Below are 12,645 nucleotides of genomic sequence, written 5' to 3'. Positions count from 1 at the left end.
TAGTTACAATTTATTTTGGGTTATCTTTAGCAATAGCCATTCCTTCCCCATCTTTGGGTGGACCTAACATCCATGACTAACAGATAAAAACCTTCTGGAAGGTATTAGCAAAGCTGTGGTTTCCACCGACTGAAGGACCGAGTGTCAGCACATGGTGGCTGAGCCCTACAGTCAATATTTCCCTGCTTTGCTGTAACCACCTACTTAATGTCTCCACTAATGGACTTGAAAAGCGCTTTGATCTTTCTATTTTCTTTGTTCTGTTGCTACAAACTGCTTCCATGTTGGGACAAGGAATAGGACACCACATCTGTGTTCCCAGGCCATGGTCGCTCATATTTGGCTCCAGAATAAACTGTCTGTTATCCCCACTGAGGTGAGAGCTGTGTTTTTACATTTTGTTATGATAACCACAACCCAAAATGATTCACAGAAAGAGTTTAATTTTGACTTACTGTTCAGGAGGGTGAGTCCACAATTGCAGAGGAGGCATGGCCAAAGGAGGCCAGAGAAGGAAGATGAGAGATTATATCTCAACCACATGCAGAAAGCAGCATTGTATGAACTGGAAGTGGGGTGAGATTACAAATTTCCTAAGCCCACCTGCAGTTTTCCAAGGAAGGCTCCAATGCAAAACTATCCTAGACAGTGCCACCATCTGGGTACCAAATGTTGAAATACATGAGTCTATTGGTGGACATTTCTCATTCAAACCACCACACTATATAAGTTTGAGAGACATCAACATTAAACCTATAACATATAGACTAAAGGTTAAGAATATCACTAAGCAGTGGAGGTACATGCCTTTAATTCCAGCACTCAGGAGGCAGGCGCAGGTGGATCTCTGTGAGTTTGAGGCCAGCCTGTCTCAAAAAACTCTTGTGGTTACTCCATTTTTTTTTTGTGTCTGTGGATGCTTGCTTTGTTACTGAGTATGTGATCAATTTTCAAGAAGATTCCATGAGACACTGAGAAGAAGGTATATTCTTTCCTGTTTGGATGGAATGTTCTATAGATGTCTGTTAAGTCCATTTGGTTCATTACATCTGTTAGTTCTCTTATTTCTCTGTTAAGTTTCTATCTGGTTGACCTGTCCATTGGTGAGAGAGGAGTGCTGAAATCTCCTACTATTAGTGTGTGGGGTTTGATGTGTGATTAGAGTTCTAGTAATGTTTTATTTACATATATGGGTGCTTTTATATTAGGGGCATAGATATTCAGGACTGAGACTTCATCATGATGAATTGTTCCTGTTATGAGTATAAAGTGTCCTTCTCCAACTCTTCTGATTGATTTTAGTTTGAAATCAATTTTGTTAGATATTTGGATAGCCAAACCCACTTGTTTCTTAGGACCATTTGATTGGAAAACCTTTTCCCAACACTTTACTCTGAGGTAGTGTCTGTCATTGAGGTTGAGGTGTGTTCCTTGTAAACAGCAGAATGTTGGGTCCTGTTTTCATATACATTCTCTTAACCTGTGTCTTTTTATAGGTGAATTGAGTTCATTGATATTAAGCTATATTAATGACCAGTGGTTATTTTTTTGGTGGTAGTGTTTGTGTGTTTCCCTTCTTTGAGTTGTGTTGGTGGAGGGTTGTCAGATGTCTGTGCTATTGTGGGTGCTTCCTTAGGTTGAGGTTTTTCTTCTAGTACTTTCTGTAAGGCTGGGTTTGTGGATACGTATTATTTAAATCTGTTTTTGCCATGGAATATCTTGTTTTCTCCATTGATGGTGAAAGAAAGCTTTGCTGGGTACAGTAATCTGGGCTTGCATCCATGGTCTCTTAGTGTTGGCAGCACATCTATGCAAGACTTTCTGGCTTTCATGGTTTCCATTGTGAAGTCAGGTGTAATTCTGATAGGTTTACCTTTATATGTTACTTAACCTTTTTCCTTTGCAGATCTTAATATTCTTTCTTTATTCTGTATGTTTTGTGTTTTGATTATTATATGGCAAGGGGATTTTTTTTGATCCAGTCTATTTGGTGTTTTGTAAGCTTCTTGTAACTTCATAGAAATATCCTTCTTTAGGTTGGGAATGCTTTCTTCTATAATTTTGTTCAATATATTTTCTGGGCCTTCTTCTTCTTCTTCTTCTTCTTCTTCTTCTTCTTCTTCTTCTTCTTCTTCTTCTTCTTCTTCTACTTCTTCTCCTTCTTCTTCTACCTCTATTAATCTTAGGTTTTGTCTTTTCATGGTGTCCCAGATTTCCTGGATGTTTTGTGTTAAGGATTTTTTGGATTTGCTGTTTTCTTTGATCAATGAGTCTTTTCTCTATAGTATCTTCAGTGCCTGAGATTCTTTCTTCTATCTCTTGTATTCTGTTGGTTATACTTGTCTCTGTATTCCTGTTCATTTACCCAGATTTTCCATATCCAGCCATCCCTCAGTTTGTGTTTTCTTTATTACCTCCATTTCGGTCTTCAAGTCTTGAACTGTTTCCTTTACCTGTTTGATTGCTTTTTCTTGGTTTTCTTGGGTATCTTTGAAGGATTTATTAATTTCTTCTAACTTTTTGTTTGTCTTCTCTTTCATTTCTTTAAGGGAGTTTTTTACTTCCTGTTTAAGGGTCTCCATCCTTTTCATAAGGTTACGTTTAAAGCCAATTTCTTTTACTTCTTCTGGGTTAGGATGTTCAAGTCTTCCTGTTGCATGTTTTCTGGATTCTGGTGTTATCATGTTGCTTTTCAGGATGTTGGAGGAATTCTTGCATTGGTGCCTGTCCATCTCTTCCTTCAAATGAGGCCAGCAGAGTCTTGCGTCTTGGTCCAATCTTTGCTGTGGCTAACTATGTACTTGAGAATTTTCTTGGTCTGCCCTCTCTTAGGTCCCCTCAGCACTGGAGCAGGTTCTCAGATCCCCTCCACCCTGAAGCAGGCTGTGTTGGGGGATCCAAGGACCTTATAGATGAAAAGGCAGGCTTGGGGGACAGGGTGGAATGGGGTAAAGAAAACTAGCATCAGGAAACTCATCCCACTGGATGGCCAGAAAAGCTTAGGGAATTGGAGGGGGCCTGGATTCAGTCCCCCAGGACTGTCTGGCCATGTGGCCATTTACTCACCTCTTAGCTATTCATCTTTTAGCTAGAATTTTTTTTACCATTTATTTTATTATAATCATTAATTCTCTTAGGTTTTTTATTGAACGATACTTTTCTCATTTATTGAATAATATTTTTATTGAATATAGGAAACGTTCTAGACTGATGTTTAATTATTTGATCATTAAAACATTTAATTTTTAAAATTTAATTGTATTACACATAGCTTCATGAGCTCGTAAGAACCACATTATGACTGTTTATCTTCCATAATTTTTTTGTTTTGGTAAAAATCTATCTTCAAGTTAATTTTTTTTCCTTTAAAAATATCATTGTTTTATTCTTTGACAACTTTATAATATATACAGTGTGTCTTGATTCTAAGTACCCGCTCTACCTCCACGCATCCAACATATCCCTCTCCCACCTGTATGTCCTTTCCTAAGAAATATCTTTATAACCTGCTGAAAGCAGTTGATGCAGCTTGCTGGAATATTGATGGGTCTTGTTGGCTTGCTCTTATGTAGGCTGCCATTACCACAGTGAGCTCATGAGTGCAATGCCCATGATGTGTCCAGAACACAGCATCCCATGACACTCCTCTGCTGTGGGAGAATGCTCTTGTACCTGTAAATATTGTCACTTGTATTGGTTTAATAAAACACTGATTGGCCAGTAGCCATACAGGAAGTATAGGTGGGGTGACCAGACTAGGAAAATTCTGGGAAGAGGAAAGGCTCAGTCTGCAGTCACCACTTAGACACAGAGGAAGCAAGATAAAAATGCTGCACTGAGAAAAGGTATCAAGTCATGTGGCTAAACATAGATAAGAATTATGGGTTAATTTAAGTTGTAAGAGCTAGTTAATAATAAGCCTGAGCTAATAGGCCAACCAGGTTATAATTAATGTAGGTCTCTGTGTATTTCTTTGGGACTGAACTCGCTACAGGGCCTGGTGAGACAAAAACTTATGGCTACATTCTTTCCCATCTTCCAGTTTGTGGATTCTTTTCTCCCCATCTTTTAGAATGTTCCCTTAGTCTTGCGAGTGTTACTCCAATTTAGGGCTGAGCACTGGCTAGCCTGGAACTTACTCTGTAGACCAGGCTGGCTTTGAACTCACAGAGACCCGTCTGCTTCTGCCTACCAAGAATTGTTATCAAAGGTGTACATTATCATGCTTTTCCAGATTTGAACTTTTATTGAGCCTTATGTTCCATTTTTGGTATTTTTATAATGGAGGAGTGATGGAGGAAGGTCATTGGTTAATTAATAAAGAAACTGCTTGGCCTCATAGGTTAAAACATAGGTGGGTGGAGTAAACAGAACAGAATGCTGGGAGGAAAAGGAAGTGAGCTCAGACTCGATAGCTCTCCTCTCTGGGGCAGAAGCGAGGAAGCTCCGACCCAGGATGGACGTAGGCTAGAATCTTCCTGGTAAGCGCACCTAAAGGTGCTACACACATTAATAGAAATGGGACAAGCAGTGTTTATATGAATACAATTTGTGTGCTGTTATTTCGGAGCATAAGCTAGCCAGTGGCCAGGAGCCATGCGGCAGAACACAGCCCGTAGCTCCTACTACAGAGGGGTGTGGAAGAGTGCAATTTTCAGTTGTTTTAAAAACATAAAATTTGTGTTCTTACACTGCCATGAGCTGTTGAGGATGAGGTATGGAATTTTATGATTTAGTGATGTTTGTGTCAAGTTGAGCAAGGGTAAACTTTAGGTTAGTTTTCACTGTTAATGCGACTACTTTTAGAACCATCTAGATGATGCACCCCTGGGCAAAGCTATGAGGGTGTTTCAGAGGGGTTTAGTTAAGAAAGGAAGATCCACCCTGAATGTAGGTTTGGATCCTGGACTGAATAGAAAGGGAAGAAAAGAGAAAGAAAGCCAAGTACCATTGTTCATTTGTGTTTCCTAACTGCCATGCAATGTGACCAGCCACTTCATATCCTGACACAATGGACTATACTTTAGATTGTGAGATTAAATTATCATTTTCTTTCTTAGATTGATTTTTTTGTCACTTGTAATGAATGTACTCTTTTAAGGGAATGCTGCATATCGAGAATAAACCATTTGGAATATTTGCAACAATGTGGATCACACACACACACACACACACACACACACACACACCCCAAATACACTAACCATGCCTTGATGATGAGGCAGGAATTACCCTTCCCAGAGAAAGATAATTCTCTGAAATTTTAAATGGCTATAATATACCCTTCATGGGCAAACCGAAACTCCTTTTTTGGGGCTTTCATGTTTGGGCTACTATATGCCAGTTTTAAGTATCCCAGGGTCAAGAAACAGCCAGCCAGGATCAGCCTCTGTATTCCTGATCTACTAGACATAAAATAGTCTTCCTTATTCTGCCTCACCTGTTTAGTCTTGATGCCTCCTGTTGGGCCCTGCTATTTCTTGGGGAATCTTGTATGGCATGCTGTGTCTCCTGTTTCTAAGGACTTAAGAATGTCAACTTTTCCTCTCATGACCATCATTTCTGTGTCTCTGTGTCTTACAATCACTGAGAAAAATAAATTCCAAGTGCCATTAAAACACACACGAAAGCAAATACTGTCTGATCCCATTTAAATGAAGTTCAGAAGCAGAAAAGGCTACTTTATGGTATTTGAAATGAATATGGTAGTGGTTTATTCTGTGAGAGGGTGGAGGGAGGTGGGAGGGCAGCCCCTCGAATGAGGATTTGTCTCTTGACCTACGTACTGGTTCTAAGAACACATTTCCTTTATGAGAACCAATCGAGCTTGACATTTGCAATTTTATCCCTTCTTTTGTGTATCTAATGCATGTTGCTTTTTTGGATTCAAGTCTCTTCTTATATTTCTTTGCCCTTTGCTGTGTAACTTTGTAATAAATCTTGTGCTCCAATAGCGGAAATGAATCAGCCATGTGATTTGATTTGGCCAATAGAATGATGAGGAAGCAAGAGTATGTTGGGTCTTGACCTATGCCTCAACAGGTCTTATGTGGTTTTTTTTTTGTGATTGTATTTTATTGGCATTACTTAGAATGGTGGGTCTAGCACACTTATCCCAGGAGAGGGCCTGGGCTCAGGCTGCTTCCTGATCAAAGTGCTACCTGAAGCTGTGCTCTGAGGTTTCCACAGAGGAATGTATCTCAAAGGCAGCATCAGCTAAGCTCAGCCTGGATCAGCCACTCTCTGCCAACCCACAGACACACAGGCTAATGGTTTTATCATGCAATTGACTTTAAGTGTGGGCTATTTATTGGCAAAAAGTTGCTGTAGGTGTGGGGATAAAAAGGACAGCGAACACTCACATTTGGAAAAGTTTTATAAAGGGAGAGGATGAAACTGAGATGGAGACTTTTCGTTCTTTCAAATGAGCTGATTTAGAAAACAACACCAATGTTCTGATTATGTCGCCATGACATCCATGGCTCCCTGACTCAACAAACCAGCCTCCTAAGGCAGCTATGGCTCCTGAAGGTAGAGAAGAGGTAACAGTCCACATCCAGAGAGAAATTTGGGTAGGATGGAGGAGAAGATAAATGGGTAAAATTTGAAGTCTTTCTTTGAAAGGCATCTAAGTGGAGTTTTCTAGCAGGGAGAAAGTGCAATTTTGACGGCTGGGCTTTCTGCGAGACATCTAGATTTATGCATCTTTAAGGGCCCGGGAGGAGCTGAGAAGTTAGTGATGAACATACAGTAGGCCAGTGTTCACACTGCAGGAAACTGCTGAGATACGGATGCCTGGTTATTCCACGCAGAGTGCTTATCTTAGAATTTTATTGCTGTGAAGAAACACCACGATCACTGCAACTCTTCAAAAGGAAATCATTTAGTTGGGGCTGACTTACAGTCCAGAGGTTTAGTCCATTATCATCATGGTGAGAAGCCTGGTGGCTTGTAGGCAGACATAGAGCTGGAGAGGTAGCCGAGAGTTCTAGATCCACAGGCAGCAGGAAGGGAGAGTGAGCCACTGGGCCTGGCCTCGAAGTCCACCCCCCCCCCCCCCCCCCCCCCCCCCCCCCCCCGTGACACACTTCCTCCAATAAGGCCACACCTCCTTAATTCGCCACTCCCTATGGACCCGTGAGGACCATTTTTATTCAAACCAGCATAGAGCTCCAGTCAGTCTGGGTGTTTGCTGCGTGCTGATCATTTTCAAACAAACACGGTTATTTGTTTTATTTTTAATGCAAGCAGGGTGATTTTTACTACTTCTTGGTCAGCAAGAAGAGGATGTCCTGTATCGCTAAAGAATCCCCATCTGTCACATATCCCAGTGGGGAAGAAACTTCTCTAACTTGGAGCAGACAGGGGATGTGCATTCTTTTGAGTAGTCCCAGGACTGGCTGGAGTAGTGAGAATGATTCTACAGTCGGTGAGCTGGAACTAAGGGGAGAGAAAGATCCAGTGAGTGGAGAGAGCAAAGGGGGAAAGCCTGGTGAACAGTACTCCAAGCGGGAAGCAGAGGGGAAAATAGGTGTAAAGTAATCAAAGAAGGTTGAGACCAGAAGATGGAGACTGAAGGAAACAGCAGGTGGGAAGAGAAGGTGGGGCCAAAATAGAGGGCAGAGGAGGGAAAGGAAGGAGGGAAGAGACGAAGAAAAAGCAGCCAAGAAAGGCTGGGTGCTGAAGCAAAGAAAAGGTAGAGAATACAAGAGCTGCGGGCTGTCTGGAGGTTGAGGGAAGAGTGAGAAAAGGCAAACATAAGCGGAAAAGAACCGGTCCTGTGTGCGAATGCTGGGCGATCCAGAGAGCATCCTCACCAACCTATTGTACCCCACTCGAGCGCTTCAGAAGTGGGAAAGGCTCTCTCTCTCTCTCTCTCTCTCTCTCTCTCTCTCTCTCTCTCTCTCTCTCTCTCTCTCTCTCTCTCGGCAGAGTTTGAGCCAGCTTCGGAGGAACCTGGGGGCCATGTGCGCATTTTCAGGACCAAACCAGAGCATCTGAGGGACGTACTTCTCACTAAGGTGAAGGAAGGAGCTGCGAAGGGAAACCACGGAAGAATTAGGGCGCTTACCCTCGAGGCTGGCATCTGCTTAAGGGGTTGAGGGAGGGTCGTGGTGAGGCAGAACTAGCACTGATGCTGAGTGAGGAAGAAGCACAAAGGAAAAGGCAGAGTTTCGAAGCACCAGACTGCCAAGTCTAAAGTCCAAGGAAGTACCTGGGGTTGGTTAGAAACTGAGGGGAGGGAAGAAACATCGGCCACTGGAGCAGGTGGAAGTCCTGGTTAACGCGATCTGTAGTGGCCATTGCCTGGCGACAGCGCAGAGAGTGTGCTTAAGGGATAGAGAAGCATCAGTGCCTTCGTCTGGGCTATTGCTTGATCCCAGAAGTTGCAGAATTGGTAAGGAGCAAGTCATCCTAGGGCCACCTGAGCGGAGTTGAAATCGATGCAGACAGACGGCGGGCACGGGCGAAGGAAGCCCCCCTCCCCCCAAGCACTCTTTGACTCCACAAGAGCTTTGGTCCTGTGCCCCAGCTGCAAACTAAAGAGCCAGCCGGTCGAAATGGGCGTTGCTTCTAAGCAGAGCCATGGCGGGCTGCGCCAAGGTGGGAGGCACGATGGAGGGGGGCTAAGGGGAGGGAACCCAGGTTCGAAGGGCGGACACGGGGTGGCGTCTGATGCTCCATAAAGGGGCAGCGCTCTCTGCCATGCGTGCCGCAGCCACCAGCTGTGAACAGCGAGATGACGATTGTGTGCCACCAGGGCCCGGTGCTAGCAGGTAGCGCCACTTTGGCTACCTTGGGATCCTTGATCCTGTACTCAGGGACACCTGGCAGGTACGGGAAACACAGCCAGAGTGCATCGTCGGGAGTTTCCCTCCTGCCTGCACGAATCGCCTGGTTCCTGCAGGAGCTTCCCTCCTTCGTGGTGTCAGTAGGGATGCTCGCTTGGCAGCCCCGCTCCCTCTTCGGACAGCCCGGGAATGTGCTGCTGGGTCTCTTCTCCGCACATTACTTCCACAGGTTAGCGTTTTTCTCTGCAGAGCGCAGCGCCGGGCTGGGCTCCACGTCGAGAGGTAGCATGCTCAGTGGGGAGAAGCGGACTTTTAGTGCCAGACGGGCTCCCAGCTTCAGGCTGAACTTCCTAGAGTTGGGGCTTCTCCGGTGGGTCAGGAGCAGCCTTCACTGTCCCTTGAACGCCCTTCAGATACTACAAACTGTCCGGCAGTGCTGGAGAGGAAGTGGCAGCGGCCAGAGTGGGCTGGGAAAGCTGGGGAGCCCAGGCTGGAAAGGAGCTATTGGCCAGGGCGCGTCCCTCTCCAACCATTCACCTCGCCAAGAGCCTGCTCAGTCTGGAGACCTCACCTTTTTTGTTGTAGAGCTAGGTCAGATTGGTTCAGGAATTTGGCGAGGTGAGGTCTCTGGAACTCTCTGAAGTTCTTCTATCGGTTTAGTCTTTGTGTGATTGAAGACGGAGGTGGGCAGAGTCCAGCCCGGACTTCACAGATGAGAACAGGATAGAGTGGGGTTTCTGCTTAGACCCCCACCTCGCAAAAACCGCGCTCACTGCCAATTGCTGTGCCCACCTTTCCAGGCCCTTCAGGACTTAAAAGGTGAGCGACCCAAAGCTAATGGAGAGCGCAAATATTCTCGATGAGTAACTTCGAGTTCAGAATTTTGCCTTTCTCGCGCGGGAGGAAAGACAGGAAGGCGATTATGGATTGTTCAGCCTCCAACCGAGACGACCAGGGGGAAGGGCATAGCAGAAGCGCCTGCGATGCCCGTTTAGCGTCTCTTGTCTTGTCTGGCTTCACTGTAAACATACAAGATGTCCTTGGTACGCCCACTGTACAGTAAAAGAAACGGAGACTGAGAAAGGTTGTGGAGGGGAAGGAAAGTGACCCCGCTGGTGCCTGGCAGGGTTCCCAGCTCATTTCCGCTGTACAACTTCAGTTCAAGCCCCTCCCCCTTTCAAGACAGGTAGCTACTCCCAGGCAGCTAAACAGCAGGGGCCATGGGGAGGGAAAGGCTGCCAAAGGCTGGCTATGCTGATCTGAGCGGCGGCGGTGGGTGGGGGAGGGGAAGGGGGCGCGCGGGGGGGAACACGACGACACTGGACAGATCAAGTCGATTTAGGTAAGTTAGATTTAAAAAAAAAATCTGTGGGAGACTAAGAGTTTCCTCTTAAGGAACACACCTCATTTCCAGGAAAGAAGGGGCCAGACATATAAATTTAAACTTAGTGATCATGCAGTGTCAACGGAATTCTCATTCATTTAGTAAAGATAAGTACTGGCAAGTAGGAATACATTAATGTTTGTCCAATAAATATTTTCCAAGAGCCTGTTGTGGACGGGATCCCAGGGTAACTGTCACTTTATTTTATGGAGGTGTACAGAAAGAAGGATGTTGGGTGCAGGAGATAAAAGACAAGCATTTGATTTTGCTTGCTGGGAATAGACATTTGACAAGAAAATATGACTGTATGGACATTTATTATGTTCAGATTTACTTTCGGTCAACATCAGCCTCCCCTGCCAGGGTTTTTTGAGACAAGGTTTATTATGTAACTCTGACTGGCTCGGAACTCACAAAGAAGATTCCCTGGTCTCTGCCTCTAGAATGTTGAGATAGCTTGGATCTAAACAATATTTTTATGAGTCCGTTTCATATAGAAAAATGATGAATATTTTCTGACAATCCTATAAACTTTTTTTTTTTTGAGACAGGGTTTCTCTGTAGCTTTGGAGCCTCTCCTGGAAAATAGCTCTTGTAGACCAGGCTGACCTTGAACTCTTAGAGAACTTCCTGTGTTGGGATTAAAGGTGTGTACCACCACCGCCCGGCTAGATTTTAGATTTTTTTTAAACCCAAAAGGTGTTTTGTGCAACAAAATATAACCAGTATCCTCTAAAACAAACAAAGAAGTAATTGCCCATAAAACAATTAAGTACATGTTGTCCATCATCTTCAGAGGAACTTTAAATGAATCAGGGATTCAATCTGTCTAAGAGAAATTTGCCCCCTGAAAACACAGCTCTGAGTGACTTGTCGCTCAGTCACCAGGATATGATATTTGTGGACCTTCCCACCTGTGTTTCAACTCTTCCTCTGAGACTGCTGAGCCCTTCCTGTGCTGTTGTTTTGGGCGCTTCTTAGATGTTAGACTGTGCCTAAGACTCTATGTGATGTAGGTACTAATCCTTACACCAACCAGTTAGATAGGGATTCCAATCACCTCCATTTTGCATATGGGAAATTGGAACCAACAGCAGACTGTTCTAAGTTATCCCAGTGCCTGGGCAGTCTGAAGACTCTGAGTCGATACCTGGGCGCTTGGATCCCATCTTGGGCTCTCACCACAGTGACAGGCTGTTCAGACCTGTTTTTCCTTTTTAAAAGTCATAAGTTTAACACTGTTACTGTTTTAGTCACACAAGGTAACCCATGTCTGCTAAAGCAAAAACTGAATTTAAAAGAATATAAATATACTTTTAATATGTAATTCATGAATTAAAACACGTCTGTCATTCTTTTTAGATGTTAACAGATTTTCACACATCCTTCTTATATCAAATACATAAATTTTGTTCTACCTGAATAACATTTTAAGGCTTTCAAAAAATTAATCTTTGTGTGTGTGTTTCTTACAATGCATTCTCCAGATTATTTGGGCCAAGAACTTGTGAGCAATTCTGTCTCTACCTCCATCTTAAGGTAGGCGTTCTGGATTACAGATAGTATGACATTGGCCTTTATGTGGGTTCTTAAGACCCAAACTCGGGGTGTCAGGCTTATGTTGCAAGCATTTTTACCTGCAGGGTCTGCTAACATTTTATGATATGTATCTCCCTACATTAGTGCACACTCTTTGGACATATCTTTTCCGTGTCTGCTTTGGATTTAGTCTCATGTAAAAAGGCATGATTTACCTACCTCCCCTCTGACAGCTGTAAATCAATTTGACTGATAGGTTAGATGAAAAGGTACCGTGCACTTTTTGGTACCCAATTCAGTTCAGAAGGTAGCTTTTGCTTTGCGTTTGCCTAGAATTTGTGAGGCTCTGAAAAAAAGTAAAGATTAGAATGCTGTGAAGATTCTTTAGGCTCCTGGTATAAATATTCCCAGAGGATTTAGGATCCATTGGCTTGGAAACAAGAATGAATTAAGTCAGCAGCATCAGGTTGTCTTGCTACAACAGAGGATAAGATGGGGGACTAGTTCTGAGGAAGACAAAAGGCATAGGTTTGGCTCACATTCTTTTAAAGTGTTCATTGGGGACCGTTCAGTGCAGCAAGCTATTCTATGGGGGGGGGGTTGTTAAATCTTAGTCCACTTCCCTCAGCACAAGGATAACACACTAGACTAAGTCCCACAAGGACAAGCTGTTTTCTCCTTTTGTACCATCTCTTTACACGCTGTGCTCTTAGAGAAAAGTGTTGGTATACAGCTGGCACCCACCTCAAATGTGTCAAATGCAGGAATGAACTCGACCGTTGATGACAGACGGCATTGTGGGAGCGCTGGCAATCACTTAGGAATCATTATCGCTGAAGCTGCATGGCCAGGTCAGCTCACATCATGTCCTTTTTTTTTCAGAGTCTATTGTGGTGAATTGTTTAGCCACGTGGAAATGACTGTTGCCTA

The 12,645-nt window shown here is 43.8% G+C and overlaps 1 protein-coding gene across 1 annotated transcript in view; it reads left to right on the top strand.

Moving 5' to 3' along the window:
- Positions 1 to 8,740: 8,740 nt before the first annotated feature.
- Srd5a2 (steroid 5 alpha-reductase 2) overlaps positions 8,741 to 12,645 on the top strand; it is a 37,878-nt gene continuing 33,973 nt past the window's right edge. Inside the window, exon 1 of the mRNA XM_075955615.1 lies at positions 8,741 to 9,021. Coding sequence (XP_075811730.1) covers positions 8,741 to 9,021 — 281 coding nt within the window. The remainder of the gene's footprint in view (positions 9,022 to 12,645) is intronic.

This window comes from Microtus pennsylvanicus, chromosome 21 (genome assembly GCF_037038515.1).
Source record: "Microtus pennsylvanicus isolate mMicPen1 chromosome 21, mMicPen1.hap1, whole genome shotgun sequence".
Lineage (NCBI taxonomy): Eukaryota > Metazoa > Chordata > Mammalia > Rodentia > Cricetidae > Microtus > Microtus pennsylvanicus.
This window is presented reverse-complemented; position numbering and strand designations above follow the sequence as displayed.